The sequence below is a fragment of the Schistocerca piceifrons genome, chromosome 5 (genome assembly GCF_021461385.2).
Source record: "Schistocerca piceifrons isolate TAMUIC-IGC-003096 chromosome 5, iqSchPice1.1, whole genome shotgun sequence".
NCBI classification, from domain to species: domain Eukaryota; kingdom Metazoa; phylum Arthropoda; class Insecta; order Orthoptera; family Acrididae; genus Schistocerca; species Schistocerca piceifrons.
The window spans coordinates 643,687,340-643,704,576 of NC_060142.1; the positions used below are offsets into that span (position 1 = coordinate 643,687,340).

At 40.1% G+C, this 17,237-nt stretch overlaps 1 protein-coding gene across 2 annotated transcripts in view; it reads right to left on the reverse strand.

Annotated features, from left to right (window-relative positions):
• Window positions 1-249: 249 nt before the first annotated feature.
• The window catches only part of LOC124798358 (transmembrane protein adipocyte-associated 1 homolog), a 118,605-nt gene continuing 101,617 nt past the window's right edge, over window positions 250-17,237 (reverse strand). The window contains exons 8-9 of one of the 2 annotated variants that reach the window (XM_047261726.1): window positions 10,681-10,810; window positions 250-2,046 (exon numbers count right to left, since the gene is read on the reverse strand). In XM_047261726.1, coding sequence (XP_047117682.1) covers window positions 1,897-2,046; window positions 10,681-10,810 — 280 coding nt within the window. In that variant the 3' untranslated portion in view covers window positions 250-1,896. Of the gene's footprint in view, window positions 2,268-10,680; window positions 10,811-17,237 lie in introns of both variants that reach the window. The other variant, XM_047261725.1, reaches the window with a different exon arrangement.

Below are 17,237 nucleotides of genomic sequence, written 5' to 3' on the forward strand. Positions count from 1 at the left end.
TATCAAGTACTGATGCACAGCGTCTAAAATGTCATCTTAACAATTCCTTTTTTCTTGAAAGTGACTGGCTGATTACTTTGGTTGTAATTAGTTACATGCATACTACACAAGTACAAATAAATATATTGAAAAATTATTTTCACAAACACATAACATGAAAATATAAAATTTTCTTACAAATTTCCTATTTAAAATGGAGTAACAATGCAAAAACATATACATTTATCTAATCTCATTGATTAGTCATTGATTGCACATTAATATCACAAACAAAAAACAAAATGGGAACATTGTAAATAAACACTACATAGGAAAAGGAGAGACGGTCACTAGGACACACTAATGTAAGTAGCAGATGGTACGTGGATACAGGAAGAGGCATACTTTTCTTTAGGTGCTGTATTTAAGAAATATTTAAAACGAAAGATTCAAATTTCTCACATCTCTGGAGGTTCACACATCTTGTGTTTTCTTAGGTTATTGATCAAGGACAAAGAAAACAAACAATTTCTACATTTGGTTCTAACACTATCATTATAAGCAAACTTCACAAAATTACTTCAAGTAGTAAGAAGCTGTTTACTGTAACAGAAACCAACTTTGAAAATCACTGGACTCAAGAACACACATGGTGTAACCTCACCGAGATACATGGAAAACTAAGCAAACAAGTAAACCAAATACATGGGGTCTGGTTTCTACCATTCAACACAGTACTACTACAGTAAATGTTTCAAAAAATTATGTATCTACTTTGATGCACAGTTTTAAAAACAACAGACTGCTAAAGTTACATGTTCCTTTCTGATATGTAAACATACATTCTTAATTGTGAGAATCCACAGCCAAATAAACTTGTGAAACAAAATTAATGCAGAATACAATGCTACTTGAGAAGTTCAAAAAACACAAAGAAGATTCTAGAAGGAATCAAGTCTTCAGCGTAGCACTAAAGTAATTTTTTCATTTAGAGAGAATGGCCTAAAGAAATCTTTCATCCTAAACACCACACAATCTAAAGCATAGTATCAAAACTGAACACTACAAATGTAAAGTTAGGTGACACCTAAAGGAAAAATCAGTAATAGTGGAACTTTTATATAGCTCAACGAAACTATCAAGAATTTTGAAACACCTCTTTCAGGAGCTGACCAATAGGAAAGAAGTATGGCCAGATTGGGTGAGAACACAAACAGGAAAGGGTGACACATATTTGAGCATTAAGTCAAGAAGCAATTAACTACCAAAAACAGTGCACACAGGTTACATTTGTTCCAATCTGGGTTTCATTCCACATACCTTTTGGTTTCTAATTGGATATTTGGGTTTCATTTGTTATTTTACATTGCCTCTTTTACAAAACACCTTTGTTCCTTTTTCATCTCGTGCACATATGCTATAATTTGGTTGGCAGTTCACAATCTTCTGTTTATAATGAGTCTGTCTGAGCAATAGTTCCACTACTGCTGATCAGCCTTTTTTATAACACATTTATAAATCACAGTAGTGGTGTGTTAAAATGGAAATTCAATACATGTTTTAAAATAAATAACAACAAAGAGAAAATATTCTCCTGCATTTACATGCAAGTGATAGCTCTCCTATAAGTTTAGCATAATAAATGAAATACCCTTTTCAACTACACTTTAGTTTTTTCTGACTAGGCTATCACATCTGACTAACTGTCAATTATGTATTCAATTTCTAGATCTAGAAATTATTTATAAATGACAGTACAAAAAACTTTAAACAATATGAGTCAAACTGCAAAACACAGTAGCTACTGAACTTCAGTACACTGTACAACAGTAGATGGTGTTTAAACCTCAGGAGCAAAATCCATTTCAATCATTATAGTAAAGAGTTTTCACATCACATCACACATTAATTAGCAGTTCAATCACTGACAGCTGCCTCCTTAGAAACAGTGAGATCACCAGCTGTTGCAGTAGGAATGTAGTGTTTGGTAAACGAGCAAACAATTCCTGAGCTTGGATGCAAAATTTCAGTTCGGCACACATTATCATCAGTCTGATGAAGAATAACCTGTAAAAGTAAGCCAACTCGTCAGTAGAAAAATGTTCTGCATCCAGAATTTACTTCTGTTGGACGGTATAGTTTGACTGGTAACCACCAGTTTCTAGAGACTGAGCACTGTCAATGCTGTAACCAGTTATGCTGTCAGGACTCTGCAGTGAAGCTGCATACAATGGGTTTACCGGAGTTGTCCCATTGTCAAACTGGGTGCTGTCATATACACTGTTATTCTGTGAAAGGAAAATTATCGTACACAGTCTTAATTAAAAAATAAAAACAAAGACACATACATTTACAGCCACTAATAGGTAAGGTAAATGAAAACAACCCTGAAAGCCCACAAGAAGTGAGAGGTGTTTTGCAGCCTGCTGATGGGATAGATTTTCACCTGTATCCCTGAATGAAATGACGAACAAGTCAAAAGATAAATACATATTTTTACAGAATTATTAATTACTTCCACTTTGAGAAACAGACAGTGAACTTAGACAGTACACATGGTTGATTAGTTCACAGTTTACTTTTAACAGCACTAAGTCAGAAGGTAAGAGAAGAGTGCTAAAGGTCTATTTCTGTTTTGGCCTGCAGTGTTTTGCATATTTGAACAGATATGCTGGATAACTGTCCTGCATTAGTCGACTTGTACTAGAGGAATATAGCCCTGGACCAGAATACAGTATGTTACTTTTCTGGGTATTAGTTTGTATTTCAGCAAGTTTCTTTTTAAATATTTGATTATTGGAAGGGTATATTAGACACTATAGCATTTGATAAATATATTTAAGTAGTAACGATCATGGAGTCACACCACACTTTTTTCCATTGTAACGGTTACCGTTATTCCACTTCACCTACGATTTTTGCTTTGCTGCTTTATAAAGGCCAATTCTCTTAGGGTACATTACGTAATGATTTCTGCACAATTTTGAAACTGGGTTAAGAAATATAAAAAATTTTATGTGAGGTATGTTAAGATGGATATCAACATATTAACAACAATATGAATCAAGAAAGATCACCATGCAGAGGAGGTATTCTGAGCAGACAGGCACTTTTAAAACTAGACTAAGCTATTTAACACAGTCCTCTTGAGATTTAAGGACTGAAAGAGGACTGTGTCCAACAGTTTAGTCTTCTTTTAAATGTGCCTGTGTTAGTGAATGCTTCCTCTATGTGGAAAGTAGCAGTCTTTCCCAATTTTATTACTGTTATTCCCACTGAGATTTCCATTTTTTATTCAACATCTTACCTGGTTAAGAAATGTCGCTCTGCCAACTTCAGAAATGTGACAGCGATTATGCCTATGTCTCAATCTTGATCATCTCAAAACAGTGATGTGTTATTAAAACAAATTTGTGAATTTTCTTCTTTGTAAGCACACACACACACACACACACACACACACACACACACACACACACACACACACACGAGTCAGGCTTTAATGTACGGCAGTTACTTCATCGTAGTATTCAGGAGCATGCTTCTACAAAACTTTTAAGCCTTTACAGACTTGAGGTTAAGTTTTTGACCACGTGAAGTAAGGGTCATCATTTATCATTTTACCGATTTATGGTCAGATTTGATCTATGTGGCTGCAGTATCTCAGCAGTAACACTTTGTGAGTGAAACAGTAGGCATACTTCTCAGATGATGGTAGAGGTTCACTATTACTGTGGTTAACAAATAGCCACAAAGCATTCCCTATGACATCTGGTATAATGGGTGCCTTTTTAGTTGTAGGGAAAGCATGTTGTTGATGCATGAATTTTGCTCTTTGTGGTTTTCTCTGAAGCTCTCGGGTATACGTAAGCAATGTTTTGAAATTTAAAGTTGATAGGCATGAAAAACTTGTTTCAATTACTTGTTCTACAAGTGTTGTGTTACTATTATTTTGCCAAAATCCAAAGCTGTTGACTTTTGTGATCTACGATGTAGGAAGGTGCTATCATCACATAGGTATGTGTGATTTGGCAAGGTAAATGATCGGGGAACATCACAGAGCATAATATATGGACAGTAACTTTTGCAATGAGATGTTATAGCCAGTACATGCTGTTTCTGTGCTGTGTTACATAGTCTGCAATAGTACCTTATATATTTCCACTTGATGACATGCATCGAACTATTTACTTTCAGGTTCTGCTTTTTTATGAAATTCCTGAATCTCAAACATCAGTCCACAAAGGCCTTAGGCAGACCTTCAGCATAACTGAAGAGAGACTGCTAGTCTCTACAGATGCAATGACGAGAAGTGGTTAGGCTGTATGGAAGGTGCTTCTAGGTATGGAATGGGTGGCAAATGTCTCAATGGAGGTATTGTTGGTGATTGGAGGGTTTGACGTGAGAGAGATGCTGATGGAGCCATCTATGAAGTGGAGGCAGACACTGAGCAAAATGGCTCATTGGGCTGGGCCATGTGAAGCAAATGGGGGAGGTTTTGGAGGAATGTCAATAGGGTGTCACCAATGAATCTTAAACAGGTGAGAGATCTGGGATTCTGAGTTGCTAGGGAGGATTCCTCTTGATGTCTCATGAATAGCTTGGCTTAGGATGGTGCCCTGTGGGTGCCCATGGCTGTATAGTGGATTTGTTTATAGGTGATGCCTTCCTTTGAAGCACCTGCATAGTTAGTAGTAGTTCTCTGATTCTCTCCTTGGAACCCCCTCCACTTTCCACCCAGAGATTTATGAAGGAAAGACTGATGATCTTAATATACCACTGGGAGTGAAAATACTACTGTCACTTTTATCATCACTTCAACACTGAGAAGACTGCTTACTGATTTAACTGCTATATGGATGGTGTAGGTAGATTAACACTCAGCATGCTATCTATAACAATTTTTTATAAAAGGCGAGACTTTAGACAGCTAGGATTTTTGTTAATAATAAAAATTTCTATCAAAATTGAACAAATGTGAATATTGGCAACCAATGATTCACAGAATGACTATAATTGCAGAAAAAAAAAAAAAGAAAGAAAGATAGTGGATGATTATCACTTTGCACCCAGAACAGGAGAAGGTACCTGAGAAGCCATTCCAATTTGCTCTTTAGTAATGGAACAAACAAACAAGGAAAATTGGGATAGTTTCTTCCATTTGGTGGTCCACAAGGAAGATAAGAGTTTAATGTCCTGTTCATGATGATGAAATTAGATACGAAACACAAGTTCAGACTGGGGAGGATACAGATGAAAATTGCATGTGCCCTTTTTTCAAATGAACCAGCTTCGCACTTGTCCTAACCAATTTAGGGAAATCATGGAAAACCTAAATCTGAATGGCTGGATTGATATTTGAGCTGCCTGAATACAAGTCTGGTGTCTTACCACTGTGTCACCTACCTCAGTCAGCTTATAGACCTATGGAAATTTCTCAACATCATATGATTTCACAATCTTAAGATGTGTCACATTAGACAACAAACAGATGAGTAGTCTTCTGCATCTAAAAAACCAAATGGGAGTAATGGAAGTAGGGCAAACTGGAAGCATTGAAAATGGGATACTCTTGCAAAATGTTAAAAATTAAACAGATGAGTAAAATACAGAATGAAGAGGTAATAGCAAGAATAGAACAGAAAAGAAGTCCACAGAAAACTGGAAGAAAGGAAATCTATGACATTGAGGAATGATTAACTACTTTGTGCTGCAGGGACTGATATGAGGGGAAAAAAAAAGAAGAGTCAAACAAAGACTAGGATACGCAAAACAGATTTTAAGATTTTGAGTTTAGCAGTTACACATTTGAGTTGAAAATATTATCACACTACAAGAGACAAAAAACAGCAACAAACCTGTGAAAAGACTAATGAACAGTTATTTCAAGAGGATCTTTTTTCTTTCACCATTTACTCCGCCCTATTTTTCACACATTGTTACAAAAAGGATAGACTGCTACTTACCACAATGAGACATTGTGAGGTGGGGGGGGGGGGGGGGAGAGGGGGGAGAGAGGAGAGAGGGAGAGGGTGTTACAAATTTAGCTTTCAGCTAAAGCCCTCTTCAGAAAAGAGAAGAAAACACACACACCTCACAACTGGCACCTAGGGCAGCTTGGACATGAATGCAAATGTCATGTTGAATGAAAGGAACAATCAGGTGTGAGACAAGGAATGGAGAGGGATAGGAGGGCATGGGGGTGGGGGTGGAGGTGGAGATGGGGGGAGAGCACTGTGCGGTGGAGACTGCAAGGACTAGATGAAGGCATGACAAGACTGCTGGTGCAACATCAGGAGACTGTGGGGCACGGAGGTAGGGGGTGGTGTGAGGAGGAGGAGGAGGAGGAGGAGGAGGAGGAGGAGGAGGAGGAGGGGGGGGGGATGCGAGCAGTAAAGGGGATGAGAGGAGCAGGGAAGGGGAAAGACAGGTGGGTATGTTAGCAGAAGGTAGTCCATAATGAGGGTGAGGGGACATAAAGAGGGAGGTGGTGATAAGGCACAGAGGGTGGAAGCTGTTGGGTGGAGGGTGTGGGGACAGCAGGTTACCATATATTGAGAGCGTGATAATTCAGAGAGCAGAGAATGTGTTGTAAGTTCAGATAAGATGGTGGTGGAGGAGAGGGTCTGGATGGCCCGGGCTGTGAAGCAGCAACTGAAATCAAACTTGTCATGTTCAGCTGCATGTTGTGCCACAGGGTGTCTATCAGGATCTTTGCCATAATCTGGCAGTGGCCATTCATCCTGGTGGACAAATGGTTGGTGGTCATACTGATGTAGAAAGCTGTGAAATGGCTGAAGCACAATTGGTATATGACATAGCTGCTTTCACAGGTGGCCCAGCCTCTGATGGGGAACAATAACCCTTGGACAGGACTGGAATAGGAAGTGCTGGGTCACTGGATTGGGCCAGAATGACACCTGGATCTTCCACAGGGATATGTTCTCTGTAGCAAGGGGGCTTTGAATGGGAGTGGTGGTGAGGATGGATTAGGGTGTTGTGGAGGTCAGGTGGGTGACAGACCACCATTTGGGGGGGGGGGGGGGCACGTGAGAAAGATCTTTAGGTAGCATGTCCCTCTTTTCTGGGCAATATAATAGGTAATCAAAGCCCTGACAAAGGATGTGGTGCAGTCTTTCCAGTCCACGGTTGTACTGAATGATGAATGGCCATTCCTTTGTAGCTGCCTCTTGGGCATGGTGGGACAACTGTGGGGGGGGGGGGGGGGGGGGGAGTGGAACATGAGATCTGTTTGTGGACTAGGGCTAGGGGGGGGGGGGGGAGTGGAACAGGAGATCTGTTTGTGGACTAGGGCTAGGGAAGTTCTTGTCACCGTGCTCTGGCACAGCCATGGGCAACCGCATGGTGCCCTCCTATGCCAACCTCCTTATGAGCCATCTATAGGAAACATTTCTTGCCTCTAAAAACCCTAAAGCCATGGTTTGGTTCAAGTTCACTGATGATACCTTTATGATCTGGACTCAGGCCCAAGACACCATGTCCTCACTCCTCCATTACCTCAACTCTGGTCCTCCTCAACCAAGTGTGCATCCTTCCTGGACAGTGACAACCACCCCAATCCTTCCACTATCCCCTGAAATCAGCTACAATAGAGTGCTCCCTTAGTCACCCAGTACCAGCCTGGACTGGGACAACTATACCACATCCTTTGTCAGGGCTTTGACTATCGATATCATGGCCTGAAATGAGGGAAATCCTACCAGACATCATTCCCACCCCCTGTGAAAGTGGTGGTCTGTCACCCGCTCAAGCTCCACAACATCTCAGTCCATCACTAGGTCACTTTCAATTCTAACCCCTCCCCACAGGAATCATATCCCTGTGAAATAACAGTCCAATGCACCCATTCAGAGTGCTGAGCATGCTGCTGATGATAAAAGTGACAGTAGTATTTTCACTCCCAGTGGTATATTAAGATCAGTCTTTCCTTCATAAATCTCTGAGTGGAAAGTGGAGGGGGGTCCATGGAGGAGAGAATCAGAGAACTACTACTAACTATTTCTCTGAAACTATTTCAGTTCTACCACAGGACTATCTTACACCACCAGAAGCCGTGCCTCCTTTAAAGCAGCCATGTCGTACACCAGCTCTGCTGAAATCATTGCACAGCTTTCTATATTGTAATGACTACCAACCAGACATCCTCCTGGACAAACAACTGCTGCCAAACTTTGGTCAAGAGCATGGTAGACCACCCTATGGATCAACATGCAGCTGAACACAATATGCTTGATTTCAAGGACTGCTTCACAACTTGGGCCATTTGGATCCTCCCCTCCACCACCAGGTAACCTAAACTGCACAAATGGGAATTATCCTTCTCTGTTCCTGATATTATCCCAGTCTCTACCTCTGGCAACTTACTATCATCACTCCCCTCCACTCAACAGCTTCACCCCCTCTGTCCTATCACCTCCTCCCTATTCACACTCACTCACCCTCTTTTTGTGGCAGCCTCTGCCAACACACCTTTCCCCTTTCCTGCTCATCTCGTTTTCCACTCCCCCCCCCCCCCCCCCCCTTATGCCTCCCCCTATCTACCTGCCACACAGCCTCTTGATTCTGCACATGGCAGCCTTGTCATGCCTCCATATAGTTCCTGCATGTTCCACCAAACAGTACTCCTCTCTCCTCCCATCCATACACTGCTATCCTCCATTCACCCCACTCCAGATTGCTCCTTTCATTCAATATGACAATTGTATTCTGGTCTGAGTTGCCAGAGGTAGTGGTCTGGAGCATTATGGGTAGAGCCCTCCAATCAGCTCAGGATTTTGACAATCTAATGCAGCAGTCTGACAGAATTAGGCACAATATCCCTCTGCAGGACATCCAACACCACCATCAATCAATGTCAAGCTGAATAACTACTTGCCTAAGAGTCAGAGGTGGACCAATGTGGTGAAGCTCTTTCCCTTTAATAAATCATTCAGTTTCTCTGAAATTATCATCATTTGTTTGTCTGTATATGTACATCACATGGTCGGACAGAAGTCAAGATGATACTTATTCAGGACTCCCTCTGATGTCTACCGACGATGCTCATGCCAGGAAAGCCAATGAAATTGTGTATGCCAATTGAACACTGACTGTCCAAGAGATTTCAGAAGAATGAAACATTTCAGTTGGGTCATGGCATGAAATCCTGACACAGCATCTTCGAATGCATTGTGTTGATGACAAGTTCAATCCACAGTTCATGAGTCAAGACCAGAAAGACATTCGCCACGCAATCTGAAGAGCATTTAATAGCACAAATGAGAATGAGATGTTCCTTACGAGAATCATAACTGGTGATGAGATGTGGGCCAATAGTTATGATGTTGAGACCAAGGTTCAGTCTTCACAATCGGATGGGAAAGGTTCTCCAAGACCAAAAAAAGATCATCAGGTCAGATCAAATGTCGAAGCCATTATAATAAGTTTTCTTTAACTTTGAAGGATTAGTTCATCATGAATTCATGCTACAGGGACAAACTTTTAATCCATGTTACTACTGGGACAAGTTGCAATGCCCGTGAGGAAATCTGAGAAGGAAATGGTCTGAAATGTGGCGAGACAATTCATGACACTTGCAACATGATAATGCACCCACACATTCATCCCTGTTGGTGCATGAATAATGCACAAAAAAATAAAATCACTATGCTACCTCCTCCTCCGTACTCTCCAGACTTTTTTTCTTTCCAAAATTTAAAACCCCATTGTAAGGACGAAGATTTGCAATGACAGACGACAAAAGAAAATTCGCAGATGGCGCTTCATGCGATTCAGCAAGAGGCGTACCAGGACTGCTTCTGGAAGTGGAAACGGTGTTGGAAGCAGTGTATCAATCGTGGAGGAGAGTATTTCGAAGGAGACCATGCACAATAAGTAAAAGATAAGAGTAGAAAAATTTATGGAAAAGTTCTAGAATTTTCAAAACAGACCTCATATGTCTGAAATTTGCATAAATTATAAAGGATTTTCACGCTTCAGTTTTATTATTTAGCTGAAACTGCACACTATTTCTTTAGAGGCAACTGTGTATTTCTGCCCTTGATATTTTTTCTCTTGCAGACAATTATCATCAATTTATTCTGTTGTCAATCATACCTTTGAACCACCTGGGAAAAACATTCAGAACTGAAATACATAAAATAAAAAGTACATTGTGTGTTCACAATATTTATGTTCAATGTAAACAATGCCAGACGGATAAAGTCAAAAACTGTATTTGATGTGGACTTTCTGCATGTATAAGATAATTTCTCTCTGAATAAAGTATTACCATTGATTTTTAATACCATTAAAAAGTTATTCTAATGGGGGTATGCTTTTCTTGTTCTAAGTTCCTCTATTTAAAAAAGTGTTTATCTGGAAAGGTACATGATCCAGCTCAGCTTAAGTGACAATATCTGCCGATTGAAGACTGGGGCAATAACTTGGGTGAGGAAGGATGCAAGGAAGGTGGAGGGCATATCTTCCTAACTTGCTCTCTCAGCCACCAATTCTTCCACTGGTGTATATGTATTTTTAGTCTAAAGCTACTTTCTTTGTAAAGGAGTTCATGTCCATCAACCATACAATTTAATGTAGTGCATTTTGTTTGCAATCTGCATCATCCCTAATAATTTTGGTGAACAATCTTCTATACTAGACTGCACATACTAGCCTTTATGGACTTATACTTTAGCTTACCTGGTATATATAATCTGAGTCAGTCTTCAACGATGAGAAAGATTGCTGATGAGGAAGCGAAACTGTATCATCTTCCATGTTGTCATCAACTTGCGCTTTGTATGAGAACATTATACTTGGCTGAGAGATGCTAAGGAAGAAAAATAACAAAATAAACAACTATACAAATACAGGATTAAATTAACTATTTGGTTATGCTAAATTAACAGCCAAATATTTTTTTTATTTCATTGGAAAAAGTTGTCCCTAAGGAAACAACATTCCTCACTAATAAGGTAAAAGCTGGTGCTTAAATTCACTAGATCATACAAGCTCAAATATTTTCATAATTAAAAAGCCTAGCTGATTCTTTAAAAAATATCACGGCAGACTCACAACTAAAACAATCAGCTGAAAAATTACAAGAGAAAGACCTTAATAAAGGCATTCTACTACACACAAGAAGAACAATCAGGAAACAAAGACTAATAAGCAAAAGAATCTGAGGTGACAAGACTATAATCAGGTGGTTTGCTCATTGTCACATCTTACTAAAGAAATAAAAAAGTGACAGCCAAAGTTTTGAAGCTAATGACCAAGAACAATTATACAGTTTTACATTTAGATGATAGAGGGTGACTAACCAAAAACAGTCATTAAACAATTTAAGAAATTTTAGGAGTACAGGCAACAACCCATAGAATAGTAGAGGTGCTGACTCATCAAAAGCTAAATGCCCCTATTTTCTAAGATAAGTCATAGGGTCAGTATTGCCTCACGTGTTCCAACATTTCTACAGAATCCAAACTGATCTTCCCCGAGATCGGCTTCTACCAGTTTTTCCATTCGTCTGTGAAGAATTCGTGTTAGTATTTTGCAGCTGTGGCTTATTAAACTGATAGTTCGGTAATTTTCACATCTGCCAACACCTGCTTTCTGGAATTATTATGTTCTTCTTTAAGTCTGAGGGTATTTCGCCTGTCTCATACATCTTGCTCACCAGATGGTAAGAGTTTTGTCAGGGCTGGCTCTCCCAATGCTATCAGTAGTTCTAATGGAATATTGTCAACTCCCAGGGCCTTGTTTTGACTTAGGTCTTTCAGCACTCTGTCAAACTCTTCATGCAGTATCATATCTCCCATTTCATCTTCATCTACATCCTCTTCCATTTCCATAATATTGTCCTCAAGTACATCGCCCTTGTATAGACCCTCTATATACTCCTTTCACCTTTCTGCTTTCCCTTCTTTGCTTAGTCCTGGGTTTCCATCTGAGCTCTTGATATTCATGCAAGTGGTTCTCTTTTCTCCAAAGGTCTCTTTAATTTTCCTGTAGGCAGTATCTATCTTACCCCTAATGAGATAACCCACTACAGCCTTACATTTGTCCTCTAGCCATCCCTGCTTAGCCATTTTGCACTTCCTGTCGATCTCATTTTTGAGACATTTGTATTCCTTTTTGCCTGCTACATTTACTGCATTTTTGTATTTTCTCCTTTCATCAATTAAATTCAGTATCTCTTCCGTTACCCATGGATTTCTATTAGCCCTCGTCTTTTTACCTACTTGATCCTCTGCTACCTTCACTATTTCATCTCTCAAAGCTACCCATTCTTCTTCTACTGTACTTGTTTCCCCCATTCTTGTCTATCGTTCCCTAATGCTCTCCCTGAAACTCTTTACAACCTCTGGTTCTGTCAGTAGCAAATGTATAAAGTTTCTGTTTCAGATAGTGGCCTAAGGCTGAAATTTTACAATCATGCATGAAATAAAGAGAATGGCAGCTAAAGGCATCATGAAATCATTCAAAAAATTCATCACAGCTGCAGACCCGATTGCAAGGACAATTACAAATTTAAATGTTAGGATGTCTTTCCTGAAGATATTAGTATGGAGTTTAGCCTGGTACAGAAGAGAACCAAGGATGATAAAGAGTTCAGTCAAGAAGAGAATAGGAGCTTTCGAAATCTCATGCTACATGGGACAGCTGAAGATTAAATTATGGGTAGATCAAATGGAAAATACTACATTGAAAAGCAGAAAAAATTTATGACAACTTAACAAAAAGAAGGGATTGACTGACTGGACACACCCCGAGACATCGAGGAATTGCCAGTTTGGTAATTAAAGTAAGTGTGATGAGCAAAACGGCAGAGGGAGACCAAGAAACGAGTACAGTAAGCACATTCAGAAGGCTGCAGTAGTTATGCAGAGATGAAGAAGCTCCCACTCAATAAACTAGTATGGAGAGCTACATCAAATCAGTTTCTGGACAGAAGACCATCACTGCTGCCACACAACAGCGAGGTTTCTTCTATACAGTTTGTAAACAGGATGTATAAGAAGGTGCCATGTGTGTACCCATGGCTGTGCTACAAATTTGTTTGTGTATCTTCAGTTGAGAAAAGTTTGTATTCAATCTCAGCTCTCTCAAGATAAGATTTCTAATTTTTAGAGATGTGCACACATTTACTTTTCACCACGTGTGTGTGTGTGTGTGTGTGTGTGTGTGTGTGTGTGTGTGTGTGTGTGTGTGTGTCAAGTCAACTGTTCTAAAGGACACTAGTCAAAAAAGTAAGTTATTTCTGCAAATCTTCAAATACCTCATCAGTTTATGGGTCTAAGAATGGTGTGGTTTGCCTGAGATGATTGGACAAGTTGTTTTACATTAGACAAGTTGTTTTACCCCAGAAAAAACTAGTCAGTCACCATTAACAGGCAAAATTTCGTTCAGACGAAAAGTAACCTACAATGACTGAATAAGTTTCTGTGAGACATATTGCAATGTTGGCCAATAAGAGTTATTAAAAATTCCAGATGATTGTAATTATCAAGGCCTATACAATTTTTGATGTTTTAATTGGATCACGAGATTAACTGGCTAAACCTGAAGATGCAGCCATGAAAGCATGGATAAGATAAAATGCCAAGGCCATGTTCCTGATTTCCACATCAGCAGACAAAAATCAAATGCAAAATGTGTTTGTTTGTGAGGTAGCACATGAAATGTGGACCAAGGCAAAATTTACACAAGACCAACAATCACAAGCAAGTAAGTTAACTTTAACACAGAATTTTTGTGAATATCGGATGGACATGAATGATCCAGTTGTAGTACATGTAGCTAAAACTGAAAACCTGTCACTGTAGCTGAGAAAGGTAGAAGAACTGTATTATGAAGTGGATTTGCAAACTGCAAGTATATACTGACGTCAGCTGTATCATGCATTAACAACACATAAAAATTTGTGCCGGAGCGGGACTCAAACCCGGAGTTTCCTCATTACTGCAAGCGGCCACCTTTACTACGTTGGCTATCTGTGAGCAACTCACAAATCAAATCAGACTTTAATATGTTATGTCTGTCCATACCCCTGTGCTTGCACTTCATACTTCCCACACAGGGAGGGAGAAATTTTTTATCATCATTTTAGCATTTAGAGGTATATTTACTAATGATTTACAAAATATTTGTGCTTGTACAGTGTTTACAGCTCACACTACAGTGTTCTTCACACGTCTCTCCCCATACAGTAATCACAAAGCGCGAGCATAGGAACAAATGTGACATGGAAGTTTGGGTTGGTCCAGGAGGTGTGCATGGATAGCTGATGGGATTAAGGCGACTTATTGAGGTGAGCAGGAAATACAGGTTCGAGTCCTGGTACGGCACACATTTTCGTGTGTGATTAATAAAACTTCCACCTAGCATCAATACATATATGCAATTTGCGAATCCAACAAACTTGCCTTGGACATGGATGGATAAAATGGAATACGAAAACTGCAAAGGACAAACGGCACACAATTTAGAAATTTTAATTTTGGATCTTGGAATGTTCAGAGCCTGTATAGACCAGGAACCATTCAGACTATGGTCTCAGAAACTAACAGATATAAACTGGACCTGGTGGCAGTACAAGAGACAAGATGGTTAGGAGAAGGAACTCACAAAGATGATGGATACACACTATTCTACAGTGGATGTGTAGATAAACACCAATTCGGGACTGGTTTTGTAATACACAACAATGCAGCAAATTCAGTGAAGGAATTCAAAGCTGTTAACAAGAGAATATCCTAAATAGTACTTGGAAACCAAGTGTCAGACATCACATTCATAAATGTTCAAGCCCCAACTGAGGATAAAACAGATGAGGAACAGGAAGAGTTCTATGACCAACTAAAACAAACAATTGAGAGCACACCAACCAGAAATATCAGGATTGTGCTGGGAGATTTTAATGGAAAAGCAGGAAAACAAGAATTCTTCATACCAACTATAGGAAGGCACAGTTTGCATGATGAGACCAATGAGAATGGTCAGAGGATTACCAACATAGCTATCTCAAAGAACCTGAGAGTAAGTTCGACTTACTTAGAACACAAGAGAGAACGTGGTGTTCACCAGATGGAAGAACCATCAACCAGATAGATCACATCTTGGTGGACCAGTGCTATAGCCATAGAGTCATGGATGTCAGTTCGTATAGAGGAGCTGAATGTGTGTCAGACCACTTCCTCATTGTGTGCAGGCTTAAACTCATGTTCACCTACATGCATAAGAAGGGGACACTAGAACCTGCTTTGAATGTTGAGAAACTACGAGAAAGTGCCATTAAAGAACAATATGCTATAGAAATCAACAACTGTGTTGAGGTCCTAGAGACCCTAGAACCAAGAGAGAACATGGAGGAAAGGTGGGAAGAAATAAAGTCCATGGCACTAAGTGTAGTGCAGGATGTATTGGGGAGAAAGAAGATAATGAAGAAAAGGAAATGGTACACCAGAAGGCTACAGAAAAGAGAAGGAAGATGAGAGAGAAGTGGCAAGCTGACAGGGAGAATGAGCAGAAAAGGGAACATTTTATCAACATCAGAAGGGAGACAAAACGAATCCTAAGAGCAGAGAAGAGAATATGTCTAACCAGTTTGCTAGAACAAGCTGAGGCAGACAGCCAAAACAAGAACTCAAGGCAACTCTCCCAATACATAAAAAATCGGAAACTTGGATTTCAGAGCCCAACATTTTTCATTAGAGATAAGAACGGCAACTTGATAAATGACAAGGAAAGAATTGTAGAAAGATGGAAAGAATACTTCTCAGAACTGTTGAATCGCCCAGATCAAGATGGGATATTACCTCCAAACACTATGTAGGAAAGAAAAGATGAAGAATGGGAAGTTAGGGAAGAAGACGTGAAGATCGCAGTCAAAGGACTCAGAAACAACAGAGCCCCAGGGGAGGACAGAATAACATCAGAATTAATCAAGGAAGGAGGTGAGAGGGTTGGGTTGTTTCGGGAAGGAGACCAGACAGAGAGGTAATCAGTCTCATCGGATTAGGTAAGGACGGGGAAGGAAGTCGGCCGTGCCCTTTCAAAGGAACCATCCCGGCATTTGCCTGGAGTGATTTAGGGAAAACATGGAAAACAGAAATCAGGATGGCAGGACGCGGGATTGAACTGTCGTCCTCCCGAATGAGAGTCCAGTGTGCTAACCACTGCGCTACCTCGCTCGGTGAGGGAGGTGAGAGCTTACACTTAGAGATATATCAACTGATCCAGTTGATATGGGAGAAGGAGCCACTGCCAGAAGAATGGAAATTGGCTATAATATGCCCAATATACAAGTAGGGAAGCAAAATGGAATGTGATAACTACAGAGGAATCAGCTTGTTGAATGTAACATATAAGGTGCTGCCCATCATTATCCTACGAAAATTGCAACCATTCATAGAGAACAACATACAGGAGTACAAAGCTGGCTTTCGACGAAACCAATCGACAATAGATCACATTTTTACACTAAGACAATTATTTGAAAAACATTGGGAATATGATAAAGATATCTACAGCCTGTTTGTCAGTTTTCAACGTGCATAAGACAGCATCCACAGGAATAGCCTATACAATGCAATGTGGGGCTTCAGAATCCCTGAGAAGCTAGTGAGAATGGTGCAAGCTTATATGGAAGGGTCAAAGGCAGCAGTACGTTTCCAAGGAGCTACATCAGAAACATTTGAGACTGAAACATGCCTCAGACAAGGGGATGGTCTCTCGTGTCCTGTTCAGTGTCATCATAGAGAAAGTAATAAAAGAGTGTAGGCAACAGGAATGGGCTGGAGTAGAGACGGATGGTAACTTCAATTGTCTCGCATATGTAGATGATATAGTACTATTAAGTGAATCAAAGCACAAGTTGAAAGAAATGTACCAGAAAATGGACAATTATGCACAGAAGGTAGGGCTCAAAGTGAGTTGAGACAAAACAGAGTTCACGCAATTAGGAAGAAGACAAGAGCAGGTAGAATTTCTTAAGATAGATGGCAAGAGGTTGAAGAGAAATGGCTCTGAGCACTATGGGACTTAACATCTGTGGTCATCAGTCCCCTAGAACTTAGAACTACTTAAACCTAACTAACCTAAGGACATCACACACATCCATGCCCGAGGCAGGATTCGAACCTGCGACCGTAGCAGTCCCACGGTTCCGGAATGAGCGCCTAGAACCACGAGACCACCGCGGCCGGCAGGTTGAAGAGAGTAGACCAGTTCAAATACTTGGGATCTTGGTTTAC